Here is a 26,078-nt window from a genome sequence, read left to right as displayed (position 1 = left end):
TGTGGGCCTCTAAGACCATACTCTAGAACTATATTGATTGCATTGACTGGCTGTCAAGTCTTGGCACAATTCAAGGTGCCAGTGATTCCCCTTTCAACTCTTATGTGGTCTGAGTCCAGGATATCTTGGAAAACTCCTGACCTGAAACCATGGTAGCACTTTCTCTAGAACCACAAACTATGTGCAATGTGATTCTTTCTGAGCTTCCCTGTGCGATTTCAGGCAGGCAGATGAATCCTTGAGATGGTTGAGAATTGTCTCAACATGGATGCCTGTGTCCACATAATTAGAGAGGTGGGGTGTAATTGCCATCAAGGAGGTGGAACCTGAACTGTGTGAGCACAACCACCTGCTCTGAACCTACAATTCACCAAGACAAGCATGGCACAGACGTCGCTGCCATGGACAGTGCATTCCTTGGAGACCTGATTTGCTGTCCCTGTTGCCTGAGGCAGTCCCTTACCTTGCCTCATGGGTAGGCTGACCCTAAGGTAAAGGTAAAGGGACCCCTCACCATTAGGTCCAGTTGTGGCCGACTCTGGGGTTGCGGCGCTCATCTCGCTTTATTGGCCGAGGGAGCCGGCGTACAGCTTCCCGGTCATGTGGCCAGCATGACTAAGCCGCTTCTGGCAAACCAGAGCAGCGCACGGAAATGCCGTTTACCTTCCTGCTGGAGCGGTACCTATTTATCTAGTTGCACTTTGACATGCTTTCGAACTACTAGGTGGGCAGGAGCAGGGACCGAGCAACGGGAGCTCACCCCGTCACGGGGATTCGAACCGCCGACCTTCTGATTGGCAAGCCCTAGGCTCAGTGGTTTAACCCACAGCGCCACCCGCATCCCTTCTGACTGACCTTCTAGGCTGACCCTAGAAGCACACAATCTGCAGATAAGCTCTCCTGCAGAAGCCACCTTCCCCTCACTCTGCGCTGAATGCAGAAGTGAGGAAGTTTGGGAAATGTCAAAACGTACCCTGAGGGAAGATGGGGCTTGTAACAAAAAAAAGCCCAAATATAATAAGGACGGGCACAAAGTATATTTTACAGCTGAACTGTAAAACAAAATGCATATTTAAAGAGCTTTGTGAATTGGATACACTTGAATTGGATACACTTCCTCTTTCTAAACCCCATAAATCTCATGAACATTTCATAAACCAAATGAAATGTCGTATGAGGTCCATTTTTCATGAAAAGAGACCAGCTATGTTCTGTCTCTTCCGCAGGGTCCCAAGCAGAAATGGACAGCGGAGGCCTGTCTGTTAGGCAAATGGAGGGCTGCCCCACCAACCTCAATCAGCACTGACTGTCAGCTTTCTCCACCTTAGGGTTGGTGTTGCCCCTGTAGAACTCAGCAGAGAGGATGGGGACGGGGATGAAACTAGAATGAGTTGTCTCTGCCTCTATGTACTGTTGGCCTCTCTTCTTTCTTTCCTACCAGTCTCAACAGGCACCAGACACTACTGAAAATGGACCATCCACATCCTTAGGGCTTTCCCCCATACAATAACCTCTGCCACCACACACACAAAAGAGTGACAGCTGTCATAGCAGGATGAGCAACTGTTTGCTGTCATTAAAAATAAATAAATCAAAGCATGTTTCACTAATGAGGGCTGGGAGCACACAGTGTTCAAAGAATCAAAATTTTTAAAGCACAGTCAAGGAAATAATAAGTCCCCCAGAGCACAATATTCATCAGGAAGCTTAGTTTGGTCAGAATTGAGTATGCCGCACACTTATTGAAACAACACTAAATACATTACATATGGCAAATGAGCCACTATAGCCACTAGAGGGCCATGAAAATTTGTGTCCCAGGCTTTTTAGACTCTTCTACCCATGTAGTATCTGAAACCCAAGGGGCACCTTGGTTGCCAGATGTAAGGGTTTTTTTTCCCCAGCTCTCCTACCACACTATTAGAGAGTAATACATTTCTGAAAAACAAATAAATGACAAAATTATAACCAACAGAATGACTTTTTGGAGTGACTAGCTGAATGTGCTAGTCTCTGCATTTTAAAAAGCAGAGACATCACCTTGCTGACAAAGTTCCGTATAGTTGAAGCTATGGTTTTCCCAGTAGTGATGTATGGAAGTGAGACCATCAAGAAGGCTGATCGCCAAAGAATTGATGCTTTTGAATTATGGTGCTGGAGGAGACTCTTGAGAGTCCCATGGACTGCAAGAAGATCAAACGCATCCATTCTTAAGGAAATCAGACCTGAGTGCTCACTGGAAGGACAGATCGTGAAGTTGAGGCTCCAATACTTTGGCCACCTCATGAGAAGAGAAGGCTCCCTGGAAAAGACCCTGATGTTGGGAAAGATGGAGGGCACAAGGAGAAGGGGATGACAGAGGACGAGATGGTTGGATAGTGTTCTCGAAGCTACCAGCATGAGTTTGACCAAACTGTGGGAGGCAGTGGAAGACAGAAGTGCCTGGCGTGCTCTGGTCCATGGGGTCACAAAGAGTCGGACACCACTAAACGACTAAACGACGACGACAACAAGCTGAATGTGTTGTTGGTTTTCTCCATTCAGTATCTGATAAATATGATTATTTAGGACTGGGGGTTATTTTTTTGCACAGTTGAGATTCATTATGGAACCCTTGGATTCTGTTTTTGTCTTCCCCTATAGGCCAATTCACTTACTTAAGTGGTTTGCAGACATGCTGATGTGGACTTCATTTGCTAGACTTGAACATGGTGGCCTGGATCAAGTGGGAAGGGGCCATAGCTCCGTGGCAGAGCATCTGCCTTGCAAGCAAAAGGTCCCAAGTTCAATCCTGGGCATCTCCAGGTAGGGCTGAGAGACTCCTGCCTGAAAGCTTGAAAAGCTGCTGTCAGTCAGTACAGACAACACTGGCCTTGAGGCACCAGTGCTCTGACTCTGAATAAGCCAACTTCCTATGTTTCAGTGTTCCAAGGTGTTTAGAAATCTGCAGTCTGTAGCCAACAATACATAGCAACTGATCTTTTGGGCTCTAGATTTCTCCAGCACATCATTTAACCTCCCACAGTGTGGTCTTCAAAGCCCTTTGTCTTTCAGGTCTCATATTTTCAGATAAAATGAAGAGGGAGAGAACCATGTACACTGCCTTGAGCTCCCTGGCAAAAGCGGTGGGATATAAATGCAGCAAATAATAAATATCAACATGTGAAGGGATTCATGGACCCCAGATAGAGAGATGCATGAGGCAACAAACCATGTGGGCTTGTGTGGCATGCAAGGGTGCCAACTTGAATAAAATATTGGGGAGGGGCAGGTAAGCCCCGCTCCACATAATCAATCACATGACATGGCACACACGCACGATTTGAATGGGATTTCCCCTCAACTTTGGGGTGGGGCTAGCCCCCTCAACTATTTTATTGATGGGTGGGCTGAAGGGACCTCAGCTCCTAGGATTCAGCTACAATTTCAGAGGTAGCATTCTGGCCATGCTGTGCCCAAGTGGTCAAAGATCTGAGTGTAGCTTCAAAAAGGGATTTGGCATCAAAACAAGCCCCCAACGCTACCCTCTAATTTCACCCTCTGATACCCCGGCGGGGGCGGGGGGTGGCTGAAGCTGGCAAGTCCTCACACACCTTGCAAAGCCAGCCTGGGAAACAGAAGCCTCTCTAAGAACTCGAGGGAGGGAGCGAGGGAAGTACCGGGCTGAGCTCCGTCCTGGGAAAGCAGCGCGGGGGGCCCTTTGGCCCGGCGCTCTCCTCCGTCTCCGTTTCCCTGCGGATCTCGCGTGCGCGCCCGGGGAGGGGAGGAGATGGCCAGAGGCTTCCCATCAGCCGCAGATCACGCCAGGCGGACTCCGCACGCAACGGGGAGGTGACACACGCCGAGGGTAGGAAACTTCTCCAGCCTCCGGGGGCAGAGGAGGGCTTTCCCCTACCTCCAGCTCCGAGAGAAGCTTTGGGGGCTGCTTTTTTGCACGGCACTTGCGAGCTCCACTTTCCTCGCGGGGCCCGGAGCGAGCGAGAAGAGGAGACGGCTCGCCAGGTCTCTCGTCGAGGAAGCAAGAGAGTTGCCTGGGCTTCCCCTCGTCGCAAGGCGCTGCTCCTCCCGAAGCAGCCCGAGGGAGACCCCGCCAGGCGGAGCTGGTGGGCGGCAGCGGCAAGCGCAGCGCGGCCGGGATCGGGGGCCGAAGCTGGCGCTGATTGGCCGGCGCGAAGGACCTGCTGCCCAGAGCCGAGGAGCGACCGGGATCTTTTCGAAACCGCTCGCTCGTCCTACCCCAGGCAGGGACTGCTGTGTGCGTGCGGAGCTCGGGTCTTGGCCGGAGGCAGGATGAGTCAGAGAGATGTGGCAGAAGCTTTGGTGAACAGGTGAGTCCCCGATCCTGCGAACAAGCAATTTCCCGTCCCCGTCCCGTCCTTTTTAATATGGGGGTGGCTTGTGCGAGGAAACGGCCAGTCGTGCCTTTTTGAGGCAATGGATCCTCCTGGGGTGGGGTGCCCCTCCAACATATACTTCCCTTCTTAAGGGCGTTTACCCAAATAGCTGCTTTGAGTCTCACCCCAATAAGTTGGTTTGCTTAGGTCCCCAAGTCTTTGGGTGAAAACCTGGGGTGCTTTAAAGAGGTGTAGCTGCCTTAGCTTGTGGCAGCAAAAACTGCAAAGACTTCTGCAGCACAGGCGAATACTGTACAGTGGTACCTCAGGTTACAGATGCTTCAGGTTACAGACGCTTCAGGTTTCAGACTCCACTAACCCAGAAATAGTGCTTCGGGTTAAGAACTTTGCTTCAGGATAAGAACAGAAATAACGCAGTGGCAGTGTGGCGGCAGCGGGAGACCCCATTAGCTAAAGTGGTCTTCAGGTTAAGAACAGTTTCAGGTTAAGAACGAACCTCCAGAACGAATTAAGTTCTTAACCCGAGGTACCACTGTACATAGCAGCCACCTCCTAGGGGCCAGGGGCTTCAATCCTCCCCATAAAATATTTGAGGGGCTGCCCCCCGAGATAAGGGGCATTGCCATTCAAATGGTGTGCATGTAGTGTGTCATGTGATCGATTATGTGTGGTAGGTTTACCTAGCCCCTCCCCAATATTTTATTCAAGTTGGCACTCCTGGGTGAATGCATCTATTATGGCATCAGCTTCCATGGACTAGAGGTCTCAGATGCAGATGTTGCCCTAAGTTGGCAAGCATAGGTGGAGAAGAGTCCTTGGCTCTCATTTGCCCCCTGCTGTTATATCCCTTCCACCTGCAGTAGGATAAGGGATCTTGCAGCATCATTTGTAAGTGTGAATGCTGACTTGTTTCCATCTTCTTGTTTCCATCTTCAACCCACCTTTTGCACACATGCTGAGGGTGAGGGATGGGAAGGACACTCCCCTGCCCACAATTCTAGAGTGCAGAATTGTGTGGGTAAAAGAGTGGTTTAAAAAACCATGGCCGTGGATACAAGTCCAGAACCCGAGATTCTGAAAGTTTCTAGAAGTGGCTTTCTAAGGCTACTGGTTTGAGTGTGGCCAATCTACAGCATAAGGGTGACAGCCAACTAAGTCACACTCAGGAGTAGATCCACTGAAATCATTGGCTCTACTGATTCAGAAGAACATTGAAGAACATTGGCTTATGAAGAACATTGGGTATCACCTTAAGATCCCACACCTCCACTTTCCATTCTTGATAGTCTCATTGAACTCAGTCATTCTGGCACTACCCCCAAACTATTCGTCTACCCCAGTCCTATCAATGGTAAATTGCATTGACTTGATTTCTGCATATTGGTCCCAATCCTACAAACAATCAATCATAAATTACTTTTCCCATTGCCTTTGGTGGGTCTTGAGGCTGAAACCTATACACATTTACCTGGAAGTAAACCTTACTGAAAGGGACACGGGTGGCGCTGTAGGTTAAACCACAGAGCCTAGGACTTGCTGATCAGAAGGTTGGCGATTTGAATCCCCGCAACGGGGTGAGCTCCCGTTGCTCGGTCCCTGCTCCTGCCAACCTAGCAGTTCGAAAGCCTGTCAAAGTGCAAGTAGATAAATAGGTACCGCTCAGGCGGGAAGGTAAACGCGTTTCCGTGTGCTGTTCTGGTTTGCCAGAAGTGGCTTAGTCATGCTGGCCACATGACCCAGAAGCTGTACACCAGCTCCCTCGGCCAATAAAGCGAGATGAGAGCCGCAACCCCAGAGTCCGTCACAACTGGACCTAATGGTCAGGGGTCCCTTTACCACTTACAACAAAACAAACACTGAACTGGGTAACTGCTATGTGTTTAGTATCAGGATATACAACTGCAACCTGAAGGTTAGCTTGTAATCTTAAGTTTCCACACAAGTTCCAGTGAAATCAATGGGCTTTGTTTCAAGTAAGGATGTGACGCTCTGCACTTACTTGGGAGTATAGTACATCCTATTGAAACTAGTGAGACCAAAAGCTAAGTATCATTTTGAAAAGCTGCAATCCCTTTTTTATTTGGGCAAGCAATTAATGGTCAGGAGAAGAGGGTTGTTTTAAAGTACCATTATGAAAGCAATTCATGGCTCTGCTTGAATTCAATCTAACTTATTGTGCAGAACACCTTATTTTTGAAGTGATGGGATGGATGCTTACATGCTGTTTAAGTACTGCAAGTTTTCTTACTTCACTGCTAGGTTCCTGCCTGAAACAGTGCATAGATATGCACAAATATGATGAATTCCCACATAACATTTCCAAGTGCAAATTTTCATGGAGTGTTCATGCCTTTTTTCTGGCAGAATTCTGGGAAGCTTTCCAAAAGCACAAACCAAAGATGAAGTTTAGAGCAGGGTGGATGGAAATTGATGGTCTTTATTTTTTAAAAATGTTTTTAAAAAATTTAATTTTAAGGAAACTGATTCTTTTATTTGTTGACTCTTTAGCTATATTACAGATCATTTTTTAAAAAAACACACACACAACTTGGTTTAAACTAAAGCCTGTACTTAATGCAAGCATGCATTCAATGATCCTCTCACATACACTAGATTAAAGCCTGCTTTTCCAACATGGAGGGGAAAACCATGGAGATCATGAATGTGTTATTATACTTGATTATGAATGTTTCTGATTCTGCAATAAACTTCCCAACTTATGCAAAAACAAGTTCCCCCAGAAATTACCACACTTGCTTTTGTAAAGTACTAGATACTTACAGCTAAAGCTTACTCAAAATTCACTCCAAAAATAGCATTTTTGCTATATACACTTAGAAAAGTGTACACACTCTATACTGGAGTGTAGCCCTTGTTTTCAATATTTGGTTCACAGTGCAATCCTGTACCTGTTTATTTGGACTTAAATCTCCTTGTTTCCTGGGGTTTACTTCTTAGCAAGTGCGTTTAAGGGCACCATCAACATTAGAGTTAAGATCCTTGATAGCAAAAAGGCTTTATTAGCTACAAACCAATACACTTGTTACAGCAACCAATTAACATACACTTCCGTTAAGAAAACACAGAGTCGGTTTAAGTCAGTGTATTTACCCTTCAGACACACACGCACATGCTGCCTAAAACTAACTTGCGCGGGCTCCAAGTATTATTATTATGTAGGACAGGCTGCGAATGCTGGATGCCGAGTGTCTATGGCAGGCTTGCAAGTCTGAGGGCCCTCAATTGGGGGTGGGGATCCCTTTCCACACAAAGGAAACTGCACGTGCAGGAAGTTTTGGTACATAACAGTTTTTCCCTCTTTTTCAATGGCGCCGCATTTAAAAATGCACCTGCGGCCTGACGCGCGGGTGGCGGGGGCGCTTCCCCGCCGCAGGCTGTGCCGCCTGTCTCTGCTTGTAACCCTCCGCTCTTTTCTCCGCAGCGTGCGCCCCCGCGCCTTGGAAGAGGGGCTCCCGGCCGGCGTGCCCCCGGTGCAGGGCTTGCTGCTGCTGCTGCTCTCGCTGCTGGCCGCCTTCCACGCGGCCAGGCTCCTGCTGCAAGAGCGGCGGCGGCGGCGGAGGCTGGAGCCGCCGGGCCCGTTCCCGTGGCCGCTGCTGGGGAACGCGGCTCAGCTGGGCAGCGCGCCTCACCTGGCCTTCGGGCGCCTGGCGGCCACCTACGGCCACGTCTTCCAGCTGCGCCTGGGCGGCTGGCCCGTGGTGGTGCTGAGCGGCGAGCGCGCCATCCGCGAGGCGCTCATCCGCCAGGGGGCCGCCTTCGCGGGCCGCCCGCCTTTCCCCTCCTTCCAGCTGGTGTCGGGCGGGCGCAGCTTGGCCTTCGGCGGCTACTCGGAGCTGTGGAAGCTGCAGCGGCGCCTGGCGCACTCGACGGTGCGCGCTTTCTCGGCGCGCCGCCTGCTGGAGCGGCCCCTGGTGGCCGAGGCGCGCGCCGTGGTGCGGCTGCTGGTGCGCGCGTGCGCCGGTGGCGCCTTCGTCGACCCGTCGAGGAGCCTGGTGGTGGCCGTGGCCAACGTCATGAGCGCGCTGTGCTTCGGGCGCCGCTACAGCCACGCCGACGCCGAGTTCCGGCGCCTGGTGGGCCGCAACGAGCAGTTCGGGCGCACGGTGGGCGCGGGCAGCCTGGTGGACGTGCTGCCCTGGCTGCAGCGCTTCCCCAACCCGGTGCGCTCCGCCTTCCGCGCCTTCCGCTCCCTCAACCACGAGTTCTACAGCTTCGTGCGCCAAAAGTTCGTGCAGCACCAGAGCAGCCTCCGCCCGGGCGCCGCCCTCCGCGACCTCATGGACGCCTTCCTCCGCCTCCAGCAGGCGCAGCCCGCGCTGCCCTTGGAGCACGTGCCCGCCACCGTCACCGACATCTTCGGCGCCAGCCAGGACACGCTCTCCACCGCCCTGCAGTGGCTCTTGATCTTCCTCATCAGGTGAGCTGCTGGGCCGCGGGGTGGGGTGGGATGGGGGGCGCAGAGAGGCAAAAGCGCCTCTTGACCCTCGGAGAATCTCAGGTAGCGGAACTGGGGACCCGAAAAGAAGCTGATCTCCTCCAAGAGGCGGTGAAAAAGCATTGTTTTCAACCCGAGGGCCACATTCCCCACTGGGCAATTTTCCGAGGGCCGCATAAGCGGGTAGGGAGGGATGAGGCTAAAATGGGGGCAGAGCAAGGAATGGGAATTCTAACTTAGTACATTGTTCGGCCAGTTTCTACATACACTTGCACATCCCACCCCCCCATCCAAGTGAGCAAAAGGCTTTATGGATCGGAGTGCGCACAAACTCTCAAGGAGAGTGCAATGCTGAAGGACAAAGAAGCCTGGAGGCCTATATTTGCCTCTTGAGCTGAGGTTCTCCAACCATGTAGAGAAAGCTGAATGTACCGTCCCATAAAGTTGAAGGTGATAGGTGAGGTGCACATGCCATTGGCTGCGCATTCTTTGAGAAATCCAATTTCTTATTGAATTTGGACTTGTGTGATTATCTGGGTCTTTTGGTTCCCCCATTCTATCCTTGGAAAATGAATGGCCACCAGATCCTGTTAGGAGTCAAATTAGCCTAACAAAATATGGTACAGAACTCTTACTTTCCAGGGTTGTGCTTGAATTTCAGTTTGGTATCCTCCATTAAGATGCAATTGTGCTCTTTTAGAACAATGAAGCATCATCTTGCTGTATAGAATTTCAGCAAACTGAAAGTTGTTCCAAAATATCTTTTCCTCCCCTTTAATTGGATGTTTCCTTTCATAATGTGACATACAAGAACAGGTCATATGGCAAAAAAATAGTGGTTCATCAGCCCCTTTTCCAAACCATTGCTCAGCCCTCTTACTTCAACCCAATGCTGTTGTCAAGGGCTCCTAGTTTAACCTAGCTGCTCAAAACAATTTGTGTGTCTGCAGGATAACAAAACAAAACCAATTTGGATCCTACCCTGAGGCCAAAATGTGTAATGCACTAAATAGATTTCCATGTACAGATTAGCCCAGTATTGGGTATTAGCTATTGATATGAAGCCATTAAAACTGTATTGAGTCAATTATTATCTCTTCTGGACACCTAGTATATTCATTGGGAGAAAAGAGACAGATGTTGATAGTTGAACGTTTTTAGATAGAATGCAAGTCCTCACAGTTTCAGAATATATATTATTTTTTGATTCATTGTTTAACAATGCAAGAAGTAAAAGCTCAAATATGAGATTAAATATCTCAAGGCTCTGGTGGGTTAACAGCGAAATTTTGCAAACAGTTTGCAAGCAGATTAACACAAAAAACAGTTCAGTAATTAACACTGACACTATCCCTTCCCCAACCTGGAACGAGGCAAAGATTGTTCTATTAAGAGCAAGTAAAGAAACAACATAGATTTTTACTTCAATTTTGGCAAACAGGCTTTTGTACTATTGTGAGAAGTTATATAAAAATAGACCAAACAGAAATTTGCAAGGGGAAGAAATTAGTCTCTTCACATTCATAGAGCCGATATGGGTGCTATCCAGTTGCCTGTCCTGCTTGTGTTAATGGAACGTCCCTTCCTCTCCTTGACCTGAAACATGCTTGGGAGGTTGGGGACCCACTGGAGCAGACTGAGGGCATGAGAGGCTGCTGGGGGTACATTGCAGGGGGGACCTGGAGGCACAAGAGGTGGTCACACTTCCATCCCACCTGCCAATTCATCCTCCCCACATTTTACCAGTGGACATACATTGGTTTGGGACATACATTTGCCCAGGTAACCTTTTCTTTCAGAAGAGTTGAGAGAAAATTTCCCAACTGTGTTGTTGTTTTTTTAAACCAGGTACCCAGAGGTACAGGCTAAGCTGCAAGAAGAGATCGATAAAGTTGTCGGCAGGGACCGCTTGCCTTCTGCTGAGGACCAGCCCCACTTGCCTTACGTCATGGCCTTCCTTTACGAATCCATGCGTTTCAGCAGCTTTGTGCCAGTTACCATTCCCCACTCCACTGTGGCTGATACCACCTTAATGGGCTACCGCATCCCCAAAGATACCGTGGTCTTTGTCAACCAGTGGTCAGTAAATCACGACCCGGTGAAATGGCCTTCCCCAGAGGAGTTTAACCCATTGAGATTCCTGGATGAGAATGGATTCCTTAACAAAGATCTCACCAGCAGTGTGATGATTTTTTCGCTGGGCAAACGTCGGTGCATTGGGGAAGAGTTATCTAAAGTGCAGCTCTTCCTCTTTATTGCCATCTTCGTACACCAGTGCAATTTCAGTGCTAATCCAAAGGAAGACACGAAAATGGATTTCACCTATGGCTTGACTATTAAACCCAAGCCGTTTGAACTCAACGTCACACTTCGAGATAACATGGATTTGCTGGATAGCACCGTACAGAGACTTCAGGCAGAAAAGGATTCTGAAAATTGCCTCCCAGATATGTAAACGTTGAAGTTGGAACACTGTCTGTAGTCCTCTTATAAGGATCATTTGCCTTTGCCTTTTTATATTTAAATGAAACACATTGAAATATAATGTATTCTGGAGAGGTAGTAGCATGAAAATGAAGTAAAACAATGCATTAATTTTCAAATATGGATTTGGTTTTAACCATTGATATTTCATTACCTCTGCATTTCTTGCCAGGCAGAAGCAAAAAGGGCATTCTCCAAAGTTGTTTTAAAAATCTGAAGTTCCTTCCACAGTAGTGTTTAGTTTGGGATTGCCATGCTTCGTTTACTCATTTTTTTATGGAGCATCCACATGATGGTGCCATCCAATCCTTGTCATCCTATCCTATATTTTCCTGCAGTTCTTCAGTCTTTTCTCAGACCGCAGGAAGTCTGACTTTGCAGAAGAAGACCTCTAGACCAGTGGAGATTGTGCTGCTCTTCCGTCACTTTAGAAAGGGCAGGATTTTGACACAACCAGTTTGACGTATGATGCAGTTGAATCAACACAGCACAATTCACTACGGTTGCAGGCACCATTTTATCATCCCGGTTACAGTCTTTTTAATTAGCACATTTAAAGTGCTTTACAAGGGTTTATGTCTATTATTGTTACTGTTTTTATTACATTGGTGAAATACCACTTAAGTGAAAGTGTGCAAGCACTATAATGCTAAAATTTAAAATATGATGGGGTGAAGTCCCTTTCTATCCCCAGCTATCTGGGCAACAATTTTTTTTATCCTTTTTAAATAAAAAATAAAAATGGTGCTTTACCATCTGATACAGCTACTCCCCATACTGCCAAAGGTACAAGTTGGGATTGTAGCTGTGAATGACAATTGTATTTCAATGCCTTGGTTATAAAATAGCTCTCCATTGACATTCCAGATGTTTTTGTCTGAAGAGATTTTAAATATAAGCACAATTTCATTCTCAAATATTATTGACATTTTCTAAAGTAAGCAGGCACTCATTGTGCATTGCGTCTGTTATAACAAATCTTGATTGAGGCAGTGATGTTAAAAGATGTTGAATAAATCGTCTGCTTACCTCAGACTATCACACATAGCGATGTAAGGCAATGTTTTAAAGTAATATTTGGGAAAGAATTGCATTTGATAACCTAGGTTGTATTGGTTGAGTGCTCTTAGTGTCACTCATTGATATACATTCATAAATAGGGATGTTATTAATTTGGATAAATGCATATATATAAATAATATGGAAAGTGCTAATTAAGGTTGGTTCTGCATTTTAAAACAATTTGAATAAAAAACTGGAAGCACTCATGCATGCTGCTGAAGCCAAAAGGCTTCTTAATTAGTGTGTTTCCTTCCAGGATTGGATTCTGTTAAATCAGTTCTGGGCTTCTCACTCTAATTGAATCAAGCTCAGCTACGAGGGGTGGGGAACATGAGGTCCCTCAGTTGCTCTTGGGTTCCCAACTTCCACCATCCATGATGGGCTGGGTCTGATGGGGAGTCCCAAACATCTGGGAGACCACAGGTTCCCCACCCAAGCTCTGCACCGATGAGTGATAAAAGGACTGAGGACCTCATCCATCTTCCATTTAAAATAAATAGAATTGCAGTTGCCTTCAATATAGAGTTAATTCCTAATCTAGAGTTGTGGCAATTTGCCCCCCACCCCCGCCTCTTTTATCCCCACTTAGGCTTTGAACTTGAATTGCTTTGAATAGGAAAACCTGTTTGGTCATTACCCTTCAAAATTGGGAGTTAAAGGTGTTGCAAACCAGACCCGAGTGCACTGGTCTCAATTTGTGTAGGCTCCTTTTTGAAATGTGATGCTCAGCATACTGATGACATTCAAATGAGGGCATGGGTCATCGTGATCCCAGTCCCCCACTATTAAAACCATATCTGCATAGGGATGTGGTGGCTCATGAAAAAATATTATGTTTTCCCCTCCATAGCTAAGGTCCTGTAAGCTTATGTCAATCATGTTAATTACTTGGGTGTCTCCCCATCCAGCTGTCAGGAGCTAGACCAAGGACTAAATGGGTGGCTTTAATCTGAAAACAGAAGGAAAATCTGTCTGTAGTTGAGTTGCTTTTCTGGCAGTGCTTCCGAAACTTCTGACCCAAGCCCTGCTGAAACATTCACCTTCTAAAGGTTGCATTACCTCTGAAGCAATAGATTTACAAGTGAAAATGTGTTTTACTTGATTCGCAATGCATTACTGAACTCTGTAGCCGAATGAAACAATAGTGCTTACACATATATTGTCATTAAACTCAACAAGATCTGTCAACAAGATAGCAATAAATGTGCATTATCTAGTGCTCTTCCATCGTCACCGTTTTAGAGAACATAAAGCAGAAATTTAAAAACAGAGTTAAGATCGATAGAAGGGTAGTATGCTTAGATACTTTGTAGATTATAAAAATAAAATTTGGTATTGCAGAACTTAGCCTGCATCTGTGAAAAGCTCTGTACTACATGAAACATTTTCATGCTCAGGTCTACATTAGATCTGTCATTTAGGATAGTACTATTTCCCTCCAATGCTATGTCTGTAAATATGATTCATCTGTATATTATAGGCAGTGTAAATGCTCCTAACATAATAGTTCCCAATAACTCAAGAATCATTGAGTTTATTTTAATACATGCTGATTGTAATTTTGTATTTTATTTTATTTTTCATAAAAGCTTTAAAATATATCAGGCTGGTAGTAATTACATTTTGATTACGTAATGATTTTTAAATCCTGGTTTACCAGATTGACTGTATTTTTACATTTGGTTTGTTTGACAGCAAGTATTAGACCTGGGTTGTTGTTCTTGTTGTTGTTTTAGGATAGATTATTACTTTAATGAAAGAGTAAAGAAAACTTTCTTTTCACACAACCACACACAACCAATCAAATAAATTAAAATAAAACAACTAGTGTCACATACTGCGAATCAATTTCTGATGTACTATATGAAAGTCTAGTTGCAATTTATTTCTTAGGATACGTGAATCCAAGCTTAAACCAAAGAGTCTCTCTAAAGAGATCACTGTAAGAGTGAAGGGTCTTAAGTATTCAAATTGATGAAAGGGAAAGAAAAGGCATAAAATTTTCCTTAAACGTGTCTTCCTTTATTTCTCCCCTGGCAAGCCTACACTGCTGCATAAGCTTGCCCAGTTCCAAATTCTATCACACCATCGCTTCAGAGCAAACTCCTGCTCACTGTTGCTATAACATGCAATTTAAACTATGAGGAGATAAGATGATATCCTCATGTTGTACCTCTCTTGTTATTTCAACAGGAACAGTTTGCCACCCCCTCACAGAAATATATTAATCCCAACATCGTCCTCAATGGAGAAGTAGAAAGCTCTTAAAGTAAAGGTAAAGGGACAGGGACCCCTGACCATTAGGTCCAGTCGTGGACGACTCTGGGGTTGCGGCGCTCATCTCGCTTTACTGGCCGAGGGAGCCAGCATACAGCTTCCGGGTCATGTGGCCAGCATGACTAAGCCGCTTCTGGCAAACCAGAGCAGCGCACAGAAACGCCGTTTACCTTCCCGCTGGAGCGGTACCTATTTATCTACTTGCACTTTGATGTGCTTTCGAACTGCTAGGTTGGCAGGAGCTGGGACTGAGCAACAGGAGCTCACCCCGTTGCGGGGATTCAAACCGCTGACCTTCTGATCGGCAAGTCCTAGGCTCTGTGGTTTAACCCACAGCGCCAACATGGTAAAGACAAAACACCCAGTTATATACTGCAGGTACTTTGTACTTGCAGAGGTTTACTTCCTTGCATGGGTTTGGTGTTTTGCTTGCTATGTTGGCCCAGGCTTTAGGATGGGTAGCCAATGTGTTGTGGACTACAGTTCCCATCTTCCATTATGATTGGTCATGCTGACTGAGGCTGGTGGAACTTGTAGTCCAAACATCCTGGAAATAGCCCCTTTGGCTATCTCTGTTCTATGAGATTTCCTGTACTGAGAATCTAGCTTCCAAGCATAGAAAACTAAGCTTGTCTTCTGTGCCCCACTTGAGTCTTCACACCATTTACCTACTTTACTCTAGATTTGTGTAGGGTTTGTCCCTTAGCCTTTTCTTCTCCAGAAGATGTCGCACAAGGCAGTGGAAATATAGGATAAGAGTTATCCTTCTCCTTCCCAGGTTCACGAGCCCCATCAGCCCCTCACTTCCCACTAAAGTATGTGCAGAAACTGTCTTCTTGGCCGTTGGACCCACTATTGGTCTTGTACACTCAATCCACCAGAGCCTATTTTCACATGCAGGGAAGTCCCTAGCAGGGTTTGAGACCCATCGACTACCCTCACCCAGCCAGCCAGTTGAAGCCTGGGTGTGGCCCCTGTCAACTGCTGACATTTGCCAGGAGCCACAGGGTGCAGGGTGAGGACCAAATGTGGACAAACTATCACGAAGGAACATAACATTTCCCCCCCTCCAGGGGTACTATCCCTCCCCTAACGCTCCGTACACCCCTTTGCAGATCAAGCTGCTATTAAAAAGCTAGTTCCAAGCTGGTAACTTTACAAGCTATGGGATTGTGGAAACCTCAAGATGCTTCAAAGATTGTTGGGAGCTTCCATTTTAATTTCCCACAATACCCTGGGCCACCTAATATAGTGTCGCTCCAGGGCTTCTGCTTCCTGAAGGGAAGGTCCAGAAGTCAATGCTGGTGGGCTTTGCTGGGGCACTGAAGCTCTGGCAGCTGCCTGAGGATGCCAGGGGCCAAAATGGAGCCTGCATCCTGCAAGCATCCATTTAAAATAAAATCAAATCAAACTTGCATGGTTTCTTGCCTCTGGGTTTGTATAAACATAGCTTTAATTTTTAATACAGGTTTTCCCCTCAGTTGTGGATTTTGGATTGAATGTCTCTGGAGATGATTGATCAAGCAAAACAATAGATCTGAAGATTAAAATCTTTTCCTAGAAACCCTCTGGACTGGAAAAGAAGCTTTGTTTGGGGGATTTCTCCTGCGTCTAGCGAGACGGTGCTTCCTTCCTGTTGCTGAGGTTCAGTTCAGTTGAGCAGCTTCAGTCTGAAGCCCTGGCTCATGTTGCAGCTTGCTGCGAGATACAACTGCATTGGCCTCTTGTCTTCTGGCAGAGGTGAGAAGGCAGACCTGTATCTACAGTCCAGAACAATGTGCCTTGTGGGGTAAACGGTGCAAGTGATGCAAGAACAAAAGGGAAGTAGCTTCCCTCCCTGAAGCTGTTTCTGTTTTAAATGCATTCTCTGTCTCTCTTGTGTATCCTACTAACATCCTGCATGTTGATGCCAAACAGTACCTTCTGAAGTGCGTGACAAGGATGCTGGCAACACTGAGCCCCTTGCAGAGCAGTTAATCCACTCTGGAGGGGGAAAGGAAACCTACAACAGAAGCTAAGTCTCAGTATTGTTAAGCGGGATCAGGTAGAGGGAAAATGGGAAGAGCCAAATGTAAACAAAGTCTCTGTGTCTGAGGATGGAGTGGCACAGGGAGAACAAAACTTGGGGAGAACAAAACTTCCACAACTTGGGGCCCTCCAGATGTATTGGACTACAATTCCCATCAGTCTCAGCTAGCACGGCCATGCTGGCTAGGTCTGATGGGAGTTGTGATTCAAAATATCTGAGGCTACCGAATGGTGCAAGGCTGATCTGGCAATGGCAGACACTTCAAAGCAGAATTGTTTGGGGATTCGCAAATATCTGATGCAAAGGAGCTAGATCTACACTTTCTGGGTTAACTGTTTCCTTTGGCACTTTTTGAATGTCCCAATATGGTTCTGGGCTCAAAAGTACAGTGGTACCTCCGGTTGCAGACAGTATCCGTTCCAGAGCTCTGGTCAGATCCCAAGGTTTTTGCAACCAGAGGTGCCTGTTCTGTAGAGCGCTTCTGCACATTCGCGCACAGCAAAGCCTGGAAAAATACTTCTGGGTTTGCCATGTGCGTATCCCAAAGGATATGTAACCAGAGGTGCGTGTAAGTAGAAGTACCACTGTATATGCAATTACATTAAATACCAGAAATAGACTGGTTCATCCATCCCTACACTAGAGCTACTATCTTGACCACATTTAATCAGAGGGTGTAGGTCTCAGAAAGAAATAATGGGGAGCCCCTGCCTATCACCGCCCAGCGCCCCCAACAGATTATGCCCAAGGGAAGGTTTTTCACCCCTGCTATGGAGAAGGACCAAACTGCGGGAGGCAGTGGGAGACAGAAGTGCCTGGCGTGCTCTGGTCCATGGGGTCACGAAGAGTTGGACATGACTAAACAACAACAACAACAACATGGAGAAGGAACTCATTCTGAAAAAGCCAACCAAAGGAGGGTGGGGGAACGAGTATAAAAAACAGATGACAGTGCACCCCCCCCCCCGAATAGTTACATTTAGGTAAGTTAAGGTAAGAAGCTGTTGCTTCTGAAAGCTTTTCCTGATGTTACCCCAGTGGTTAGGAAGTTCCTAGTTCAAATCTCTCCTTCACCATGAATTAATAGCTGGCCTTCAGCAAACTACTATTGCCCTATGGGAATCATGTGGGATGTGATACATAAGTAGCAGTCAAGTACAACATTCCTTGTTTTCCTAGAGAAGACATGCGGGGGAATGTTTGGTCCAGCCAGTCGAAAACTTCCTGTTTCCTCCTGGCCTGGAACATCCTTCCTCTTGCATGTGACTAGAGGTGGGCATGACCTTACCTGTTCAGGTAACAAAAGGGCAAGGCACGCAGCACACTTCCCTTCTTTTCAACTCTTCTCCATCTTCCTTTCTTCGTGTGAGCTGCAGTGACTGCTAGTCTGCAGTCACTGGGATTATCCCCCCCATGGGGTACATCCAAATGTATATACTTTGTAACTAAGTGTGCCTTCAGGGATCCAAATGTGAACTGATGATGTGAGTAATCTTTTATATACTTTACACAAGATTGTGTCGTGTTTATTCCTTTAAGAGGGATATAAGTGGGACTTATCAGGAACCAAATAGTAAGAGGCTTAAACAAGCCTGCAACCAGCTACCTGTTGTGAGGCTGGCACACCTAACAGGATTGTTGAAGGTATTGTTGATATAGCATGTACAAATACCCTGGCAATTGTATGTACCGTAAGTCACAGTATTACCTAAATGATGGTTTAAGGGTGAACATGCCTTTATCTGCTCACACGAACTCTTGCATGGCTTCTCCCTCTCCCCCCACCTCCCTGTGCAGCTCAGTACTATAGCTTGTGGTGCATTCCAAACCTGAACTGTGGTTTATTTCCAAATCAAACTATTCAATCAAACTATGAGCGGTAAGCTAGAAATAAGCCAAAAGCCTTTGTACAACACCATAAGCTATAGGCTGCATGGAGATCCATAAGGCAAGAATGGGGCACATTTACTCCTAAACGTGCAACCCAGGCCATTGTCTATTAGGAACTCTGATCCTCTGAAATGTGCATTATTATTATCAATGATGCAATAACAGGCAGTGTAACTCTCCAACAGTTTGACTTCACCCCAAAAGGCACACTCCTCTGTTGTCTCCCAAGACAGATGACAATAACAGATGCAACAGGCAGAATAGAGAGCAATGTGACCTCCCCCTTTTGTATCTTCTGTTATTTTAGAGCAACTTTCAGGCTATTTCATGCATATTTGCCCCCTTCTGCCGTGCGTAATGAAGGGGACTGGCCAGCCTCAAGTGATCAATCAGGCACCCCTGAGGCTGAAATGAGCCAGCAAGTTGTTCATGACATTCCCACATGTTTCTGCTTTCGGCACTAATGGGAACCTTCTGTACTGCTGGCCCAGCGCTCCCTTCAACAGCAATTGCCAGTTCAATCAGGACGAAAAATGCACAGCTACGCACAGGATCCCAAAAGCAGGCTTGACCCCTGGGACAGTCTCGGCCTGTGTTGACCAGAGTCAGTATGACTGAAGGTTTTTCAGCGTGAATATGTTTCTACAACTCTCTCTTCGTATAGCACTCCTAGAGTATGTGCACACAGCAGCTGGCAGTGCTCCTCATGTAGCGCTGTGCTCTAGTATAAAAATGGAAATACTGGGAGTAGTATCATAGTGGACAAGGTGTTTAGTGTCCTTTCCATAGTGGGGCTGCCTTACCATATTGGTGCTAGCGTTCAAAATGCAAACAAACCTGCAAAGTTTAAGTTACTAATCTGAAGTAGGAATCCCTTCAAAAAAGTATCCAACTTCTCCTATTTCAAATTTCTTCAAATTTGGCATTTAGTCCCTTGCAATAGTCACTACAAAAAACCTGAAAGCAACAGCCCTCTTATTTCCCCAGTCTCAATAAGTATTATCTTGCAGCAAAGAGGGAGAATATCCCTCCCTCTGGATTTTCTCGGATTCCAACTCCCATCAACATCCAGAGGGCCACAGGTTCCCTGCCCCTTTCTTACAGAGTGTCTCTTAAAGGTAAAGGTAAAGGGACCCCTGACCATTAGGTCCAGTCGTGACGGACTCTGGGGTTGCGGCACTCATCTCGCTTTATTGGCCGAGGGAGCTGGCGTACAGCTTCCAGGTTATGTGGCCAGCATGACTAAGCCGCTTCTGGCGAACCAGAGCAGCACACAGAAACGCCGTTTACCTTCCCGCCGGAGTGGTACCTATTTATCTACTTGTACTTTGACGTGCTTTTGAAGTGCTAGGTTGGCAGGAGCAGGGACTGAGCAACTGGAGCTCACCCCATCACGGGGATTCGAACCGCCGACCTTCTGATCAGCAAGTCCTAGGCTCTGTGGTTTAACCCACAGCGCCACCCGCATCCCTCCAGACGTGATTCTTACCCTTTCAATTTAGTCTAATCATCACAAACAAGCAACAATAAAACTTAAAGGCCTCATTATTACCCACCAGAACAAGAAGGGCTGGTCCACCAGTGTTCCCCTGGCAATTGGATTTGTTGGCACCTGGGAATGTGTACTTTTATCAGCTTTATGGCTGTGCCATAAATTATGGCCATACATTTAAAGCATGTTGCTTCCCCATTGAGAAGCCGGGAAGCTGCAGTTTGTTTAGAGAGTGTGAGGAATAAACTACAAATTCCAGGAATTTTCAGGGGAAGGAACACATTTTAAATGTGTGGAGAGTATGCAGCTACAGTATATGCACTTATCAAGATCAATAGGGACTATGTGAACATTGCAATGTGTAATAATATCAATAGTACCCACAGATCTCCCCTTGCTGGACCCTGCAGTATGAGTTACTTTGAGTGGTGATTTGGACAAAGAAATAATCTTTAGCCATAAAATAAAAAGATGGCTAAATATCCCTAAGCTATATTTATTTCCATTAATAGAACACTGGCAAATGACACGTGTAAGAAATGCATTTTGCCAAACCCATAAATGCTGTGTGAGAGCAGTTAACACATGCCTTTGTATGACTGACATGGTAGATTGCTTCCATATCATATGGTAGGAACTTTTTCTGCCAGGGGAGTATTAAAAAGCACAAAATGGGTTTTCTTCTGCAATTTATTGCAGTCTGCTTTCCATCATCGAGTGTAAATATTTCAAACGACAAGACCAGTTTCCTTAGAGAGTGATATTATGTTTCTCCTCTTCCTGATAATGGGAGTTTTAAACAGAGCCATTTATAGCCATTGTTTTACTATCTTTTAGCCTATGCAAGTTCCTAACTCAACTTCAGAATATGTCACAAGAGGAGCTGTGCTAAAACAGCCTATGCAAATACCATGCAGCAAGAACTATGCATTTATCCTACGATCAATATAGTATAGTAAGCATTGTTAACACTCTACAAAATCCCCACTGTAGGGATGATCGGGGAGTGGGGAGTGGGGTCCGGAGAGAGCACACTCCCCACCAGCAGGCAGCCACAGTCTGCCTGCACACGTGACCTTGGGGTGCGGGGCACCCCCCCCACACACAAGCCACAGCTGTCTGAACATCATTCCCTCTGTCTACCCTTTTGCGGTCTCAGTGGTCTGCGGTGCCCTGTCTGTAACCTTTGTCTCTGAGAGCTTTTGTCTCCTTCGTCATACACTGTGCAAGGGGAAAATGACGCGGTGGAAACAGGTGCCAAAATAACTTTGTGCCACCCAACTATCTTGGGACCGGAAGATGTGTAAAGGTCACAGCCCAAAATGTATCTGCCTGGTTTGCATATGTGTCTCAATAAAAGGAGGCTCCACAGGGCTGGCTGGCAGCTTGCATGCAGCCCACCTGTGCACAGCTCACCTGCATTATCAACTCCTGCCTCATGTCCATCACTTCACCCCACATGTATAACATCTGCTCCCTTGCATGGCCCACATGGTATAGGGAAATAAACTGACCATATAAAGTAAACATGAAAGGAAAAAAGTAATGCAGACCCTTTACTTTTTTATATCTTCTATCTACCTATATCTATATACACACACACGTGCACAAATGCATATAAACATATGTGTAATCAGAGCACATAAGGATGTGGAAGTCAAGCAACCTTTCACTGCAAGATACACACGTGCAATGTGATATTTGAGCACTTTTACACTATTGGAGTTTGGGAATCATGGCTCTTCTTCCTGCCCCTGGGACTCTTCTGTGTCAGGTATAGCTTACTGACAAGCTTGTGGTCACTGCTGAGTGGTTTGCCTGTCTGCTTGGCATAAAAACCACGTACTAAGTCGCTCAAAACTTGGCTGGGTAGCTCACAAGTTTAAGATTACATTAGGTTTGGCAAGAAAGATGGCAGGGAGGCAGCACAACTGTGTTTTCTGGGTGGCTCAGCAAATAAGTGGTTCAGATTATTTTGCTCCTAAGGGAAGGAGAGCGGTACAGCCTGCATATTAAACGTGCATAAGTGAAATGGTGCTGATTCGTTCCTCCGCTCCCCCTTTTTAGATGTGTTTTGTGGCTAAGCCATCATTCCCAGGAAGCAAAATCACACAGAAAGACGACACAAAATGGATGCCAGAAGCTTCTGGAATGTATGGAAAATAATGCTTGCTAGCTTATTGTAGCAAGTCTCAATTAGCTGTGAAAACACTAGCATTATTGTGTTAAGCATAGAATATAATAGGGAACTATTTTCAGCGTTATGTAAATATGAAACCTATCAGTGCCTGAATTGTTTGTGGCTTTGAGCAGTATTTGTAAAAGCTATCTTTAGCAAGCTACATATGCAAATCGGCCCCAGCTATGACAGGCAAGTCAGCACTGGGAAAGGTGGACTTTCCCTACATAGCGTTGTAATTTTATGTTGTGAACCGCCCTGAGATCTATAGATAAAAGGCAGTTTACAGGAGACAGCTGTGTATGCACCATGTTGAAAAGCATGTTTTCCAGCTGCCATAAAGAATCATCAGAGCTATCATTCACAGCACCCTTAAACTACAGTTCCCAGGATTGTTGTTTTTTTGGGGGGGTAGGGATGTGCGTACACAGATTATTCAGCTAGAGAAAGAGATGAGACAGGAAGTGTGCATATTCAAGAAAATATTCCATATTCTCCCTTTCTAAGCAGTCATCCCTTCAGAAGGTGACTGGGAGGAAGCAGAAACAGTAGGCATGACACAAGCTTGGATGATAAACCAAAGCTGAAGCAATCAGTAGCAATGTGGATAAGAAGCAGAGTGCTGAAGGGGAAAATGGGTCTTTAAAGCTATATTTAAAAGGTTTGGACGTTCTGGAGTATGCACAATTTTGTTGTAATACCATCTCCGCTATAGGAACACCACCGCAGACGGGATAGTAAAGATTTACAAGGGCTGCCATCAGGACCATCTATTTCTCTTGAAAGATATCAAATATGCAAATGCATTCATTTAGTAAGATAGTTGTTGCCTATGGAAGACAAAGTTTAATGCTGTGAAGTCTGAAAGGATTATCTAATCATAGATCCCAACAAGAATTGGTCAGATGCCCAGACTGCAACAAATTGCCTGTATTAAACTGTTTATATAAGTGGATTTGGGCAGGTGGAAACTGGGAAGGGGTGAGGACAACTGAGGCTTCACTGCTATGACTTGAAACTCTCCAGACTCTACATGCTGCCCATGTTCAGTTCAGGTTCCTTCTCCAATAGGCATAAATTTTACATTAGATCAGTCGTTCACCAGAAGCAGTGCCTTGAAGCAACTCACTTTGCCACTATGCATATAGAAATATACTACCACAGCAGGCAATTCCATCAAATCTCATTTAATATTTCAATTTCAGATGTTTCAAGAACAGCATATGTAAATACATGATTTATAAAATATTATATTTCTATTTAAAATCCAGAGATTAAAATAACAGCCTTAAAGAGCAATTCTCCCACAACTTACATACTTTCCAAGAGAAAAAGGAAAAGAACAAGTGCACATAAATTTAACCTTTCATGCCTGTGTAGGCAACGAAGACTAGCTTCCTAGTCACTCTCAAGACGATTAATGACCATCAAGACATCCATTGCCAGCAGTGGATTTTATGTTTGGAGATTCCCAGCAAAGTCTTACAAATTAATATTAGTAGAAATGTGTTTAAAGAGACAAATGCATGATTTCCATGTTCCAATTTCCTTGGTGACATTCACCTAAGGGCCCCGATGCACAACTTATTCATTGCTGATTAAGTCTGTACAGTGGTACCTCGGGTTACATACGCTTCAGGTTACAGACTCCGCTAACCCAGAAATAGTACCCTGGGTTAAGAACTTTGCTTCAGGATGAGAACAGAAATTGCACGGTGGTGGCGCGGCAGCAGTGGGAGGCCCCATTAGCTAAAGTGGTACTCTCAGGTTAAGAAGAGTTTCAGGTTAAAAACTGACCTGCAGAACAAATTAAGTTCTTAACCCGAGGTACCACTGTAAAAGGAATAAGGCGATCATGGATGTGTTCTGCTACAGAGAGCCCATGAGTATATGTTGCCAAGGAGAAAAAGCAGCATTTAAAACTAAAACCAATTCCAGAGTTAGCTGCACTTTTTTTCAGCCCAGTCAAAACAGGGCAATGCCTGAGACATATGGCGATGCTTTAAGTTGGTGTTGTGCATTCACAAATAAGGCTTCATGTGAACCAGCCACCATATGGAGAACTGGGAGTGTTGGCATGCCTCAACAAACCCATCTGAATAGGAGTCTGGGGTGGCATTCAAGACAATCCTGCTTAGCATAAGAACATAAGAAGAGCCTGACGGGTCATACTTCTCAGTAAGCATTCACATGATTGGACTCCACTGGTGGATTGATAATTCTTTTACAGCATAACCAACAATATGTGGCTGAATGGGTGTCTACTGTAAAGAAATGTGTTAATGCAGGCATATGATACCTGCTGCACATGAGTAACTGCTACATTCTTAATGGGCTTGAAGTAATCCAGTCCAATGACTTTTCCCCCCTGGGGTTTCAGACTTCATTAGGGTTGGGGAAGAAATTAGATTCAGTTCACATTTAAAGGGGAACATACCAAAATTGCACTTTCTGGAACAATAGGAGAATTGAAACACAGCCATCCTTCAAAATTAGCAATTCTGTGAATTTTGCAGTGCAGTTTCCCAACTGCACAGTTTTTACAAAAATGCATATGTTAGGAGAAAGGGTGCATAGAAATGAGTATCGGTTAACAATAACATACATAAATGTATTGGGGGAAATTGCTTCCAAAGGTATGGGTGTTAGTCAAAATTATGCATACAAAATTGTGTTTATGAGGAGAAATTCACACTAAAATGCTGTCACTCTCCTTCCCTTAGTATTTAAAAGTGGAGCGGGATCCTGCAGGGTGCTGCCACAATGTGGAGAACTGAATTTAAGACCGGAAAAATGAGAAGCTTAGAAAACTGCAATTGACAGATCCATCCGTCCCTTGACTTTATTATTGGGATTGTATTGGGATTATTATTGGGATTGTAGCCAGCAGTGGCTTTGTAGTAATAATGGAAAACGCTTGTACACAAACCAGGTTTTTGCCTATCCCACCCCTATCCACTGCAGTGTTCCATACCCACTCCTCCACCTGCCTCCTCAAAAGCTGCTCCCGTGGGTTGGGAAACCCTCTGAAACATTATAAGAAAACAATCTTATGCTTAACACCAAAAAAACCAAAGAACTCATAATTGACTTTAGGAGAAAGAAAAGTGTATTTTTACCATTGCACATAAATGGCGAGGAGGTGGAGAGGGTTGGTAGTTTTAAATACCTGGGCATTTATATCTCTGAGGACCTCTCATGGACTGCAAATATTAATATGGTTGTGAGGAAGGTGCAGGGGAGGTTGTATTTCCTGAGAATGCTCAGGGGACTGAATCTATCTCAGCACCTACTTCTGTCCTATTATCACAGTACCATCGAGAGTGTCTTAACCTATAGTATATTATTGTGGTATGGGAGCAGCTCTGAAACGGATAAAAAAGCTTTACAGAGAATAATTAAAATTGCCCAGAATGTTATTGGGCTCCAACTACCAACCCTGGATGAGATCTTCACGTCTCGCACTTTGAAGAAGTCACACAATATCCTGAGAGATCCCACCCATCCTGCTCACAACTTCTTTGAACTGTTGCCTTCGGGCAGAAGATATAGGACAATGAAAACACGAACCACACGCCTTCTGAATAGTTTCTATCCAAGAGCTCTGATTGCACTAAATAATGATCTCAGGGCCAGCTGCAAGGAATAGCAAGCAGGGAGTAGGAAGGAATGAGATAGGTTTTAGGTTATGTTATGCCTTTAATAGGTTATGTTATATTCTGGATTATGTTACGTTTTTATAGATTATGTCTGAATAGGATGAGAGTGATGGAGATACGTGCAAATGTGTATGTGAACCCGGTCTTTGGGTGGGTGTTTGATTTTCGTTGTTGTGTATACTGTGTATATACGGA

General features: G+C 45.5%; 1 protein-coding gene across 2 annotated transcripts; it reads left to right on the top strand.

Moving 5' to 3' along the window:
- Positions 1 to 3,570: 3,570 nt before the first annotated feature.
- Positions 3,571 to 14,181, top strand: CYP1B1 (cytochrome P450 family 1 subfamily B member 1). Of its 2 annotated transcripts, XM_028724236.2 has the most exons (3): positions 3,571 to 4,328; positions 7,798 to 8,793; positions 10,660 to 14,181. In XM_028724236.2, the coding sequence occupies exons 1-3, from the start codon at positions 4,291 to 4,293 to the stop codon at positions 11,264 to 11,266; spliced, it is 1,641 nt and encodes a 546-aa protein (XP_028580069.2). In that variant the 5' UTR covers positions 3,571 to 4,290; the 3' UTR covers positions 11,267 to 14,181. The 2 variants fall into 2 exon arrangements, with proteins under 2 accessions (XP_028580069.2, XP_028580068.2); XM_028724235.2 differs by lacking the exon at positions 3,571 to 4,328 and having other exon boundaries at positions 6,593 to 8,793.
- Positions 14,182 to 26,078: the final 11,897 nt, after the last annotated feature.

This window comes from Podarcis muralis, chromosome 3 (genome assembly GCF_964188315.1).
Source record: "Podarcis muralis chromosome 3, rPodMur119.hap1.1, whole genome shotgun sequence".
NCBI lineage: Eukaryota > Metazoa > Chordata > Lepidosauria > Squamata > Lacertidae > Podarcis > Podarcis muralis.
The sequence above is the reverse complement of the archived record's forward strand: the minus strand, read 5'-3'. Positions and strand labels throughout refer to the sequence as shown.

Excerpts from the sequence above, each read along its gene's own strand:
- CYP1B1 (XM_028724235.2), top strand. The coding sequence starts at position 7,682 with ATGGCGCCGCATTTAAAAATGCACCTGCGGCCTGACGCGCGGGTGGCG. Across the intron at positions 8,794-10,659 it reads CTCTTGATCTTCCTCATCAG|GTACCCAGAGGTACAGGCTA; the intron begins GTGAGCTGCTGG and ends TTTTTAAACCAG.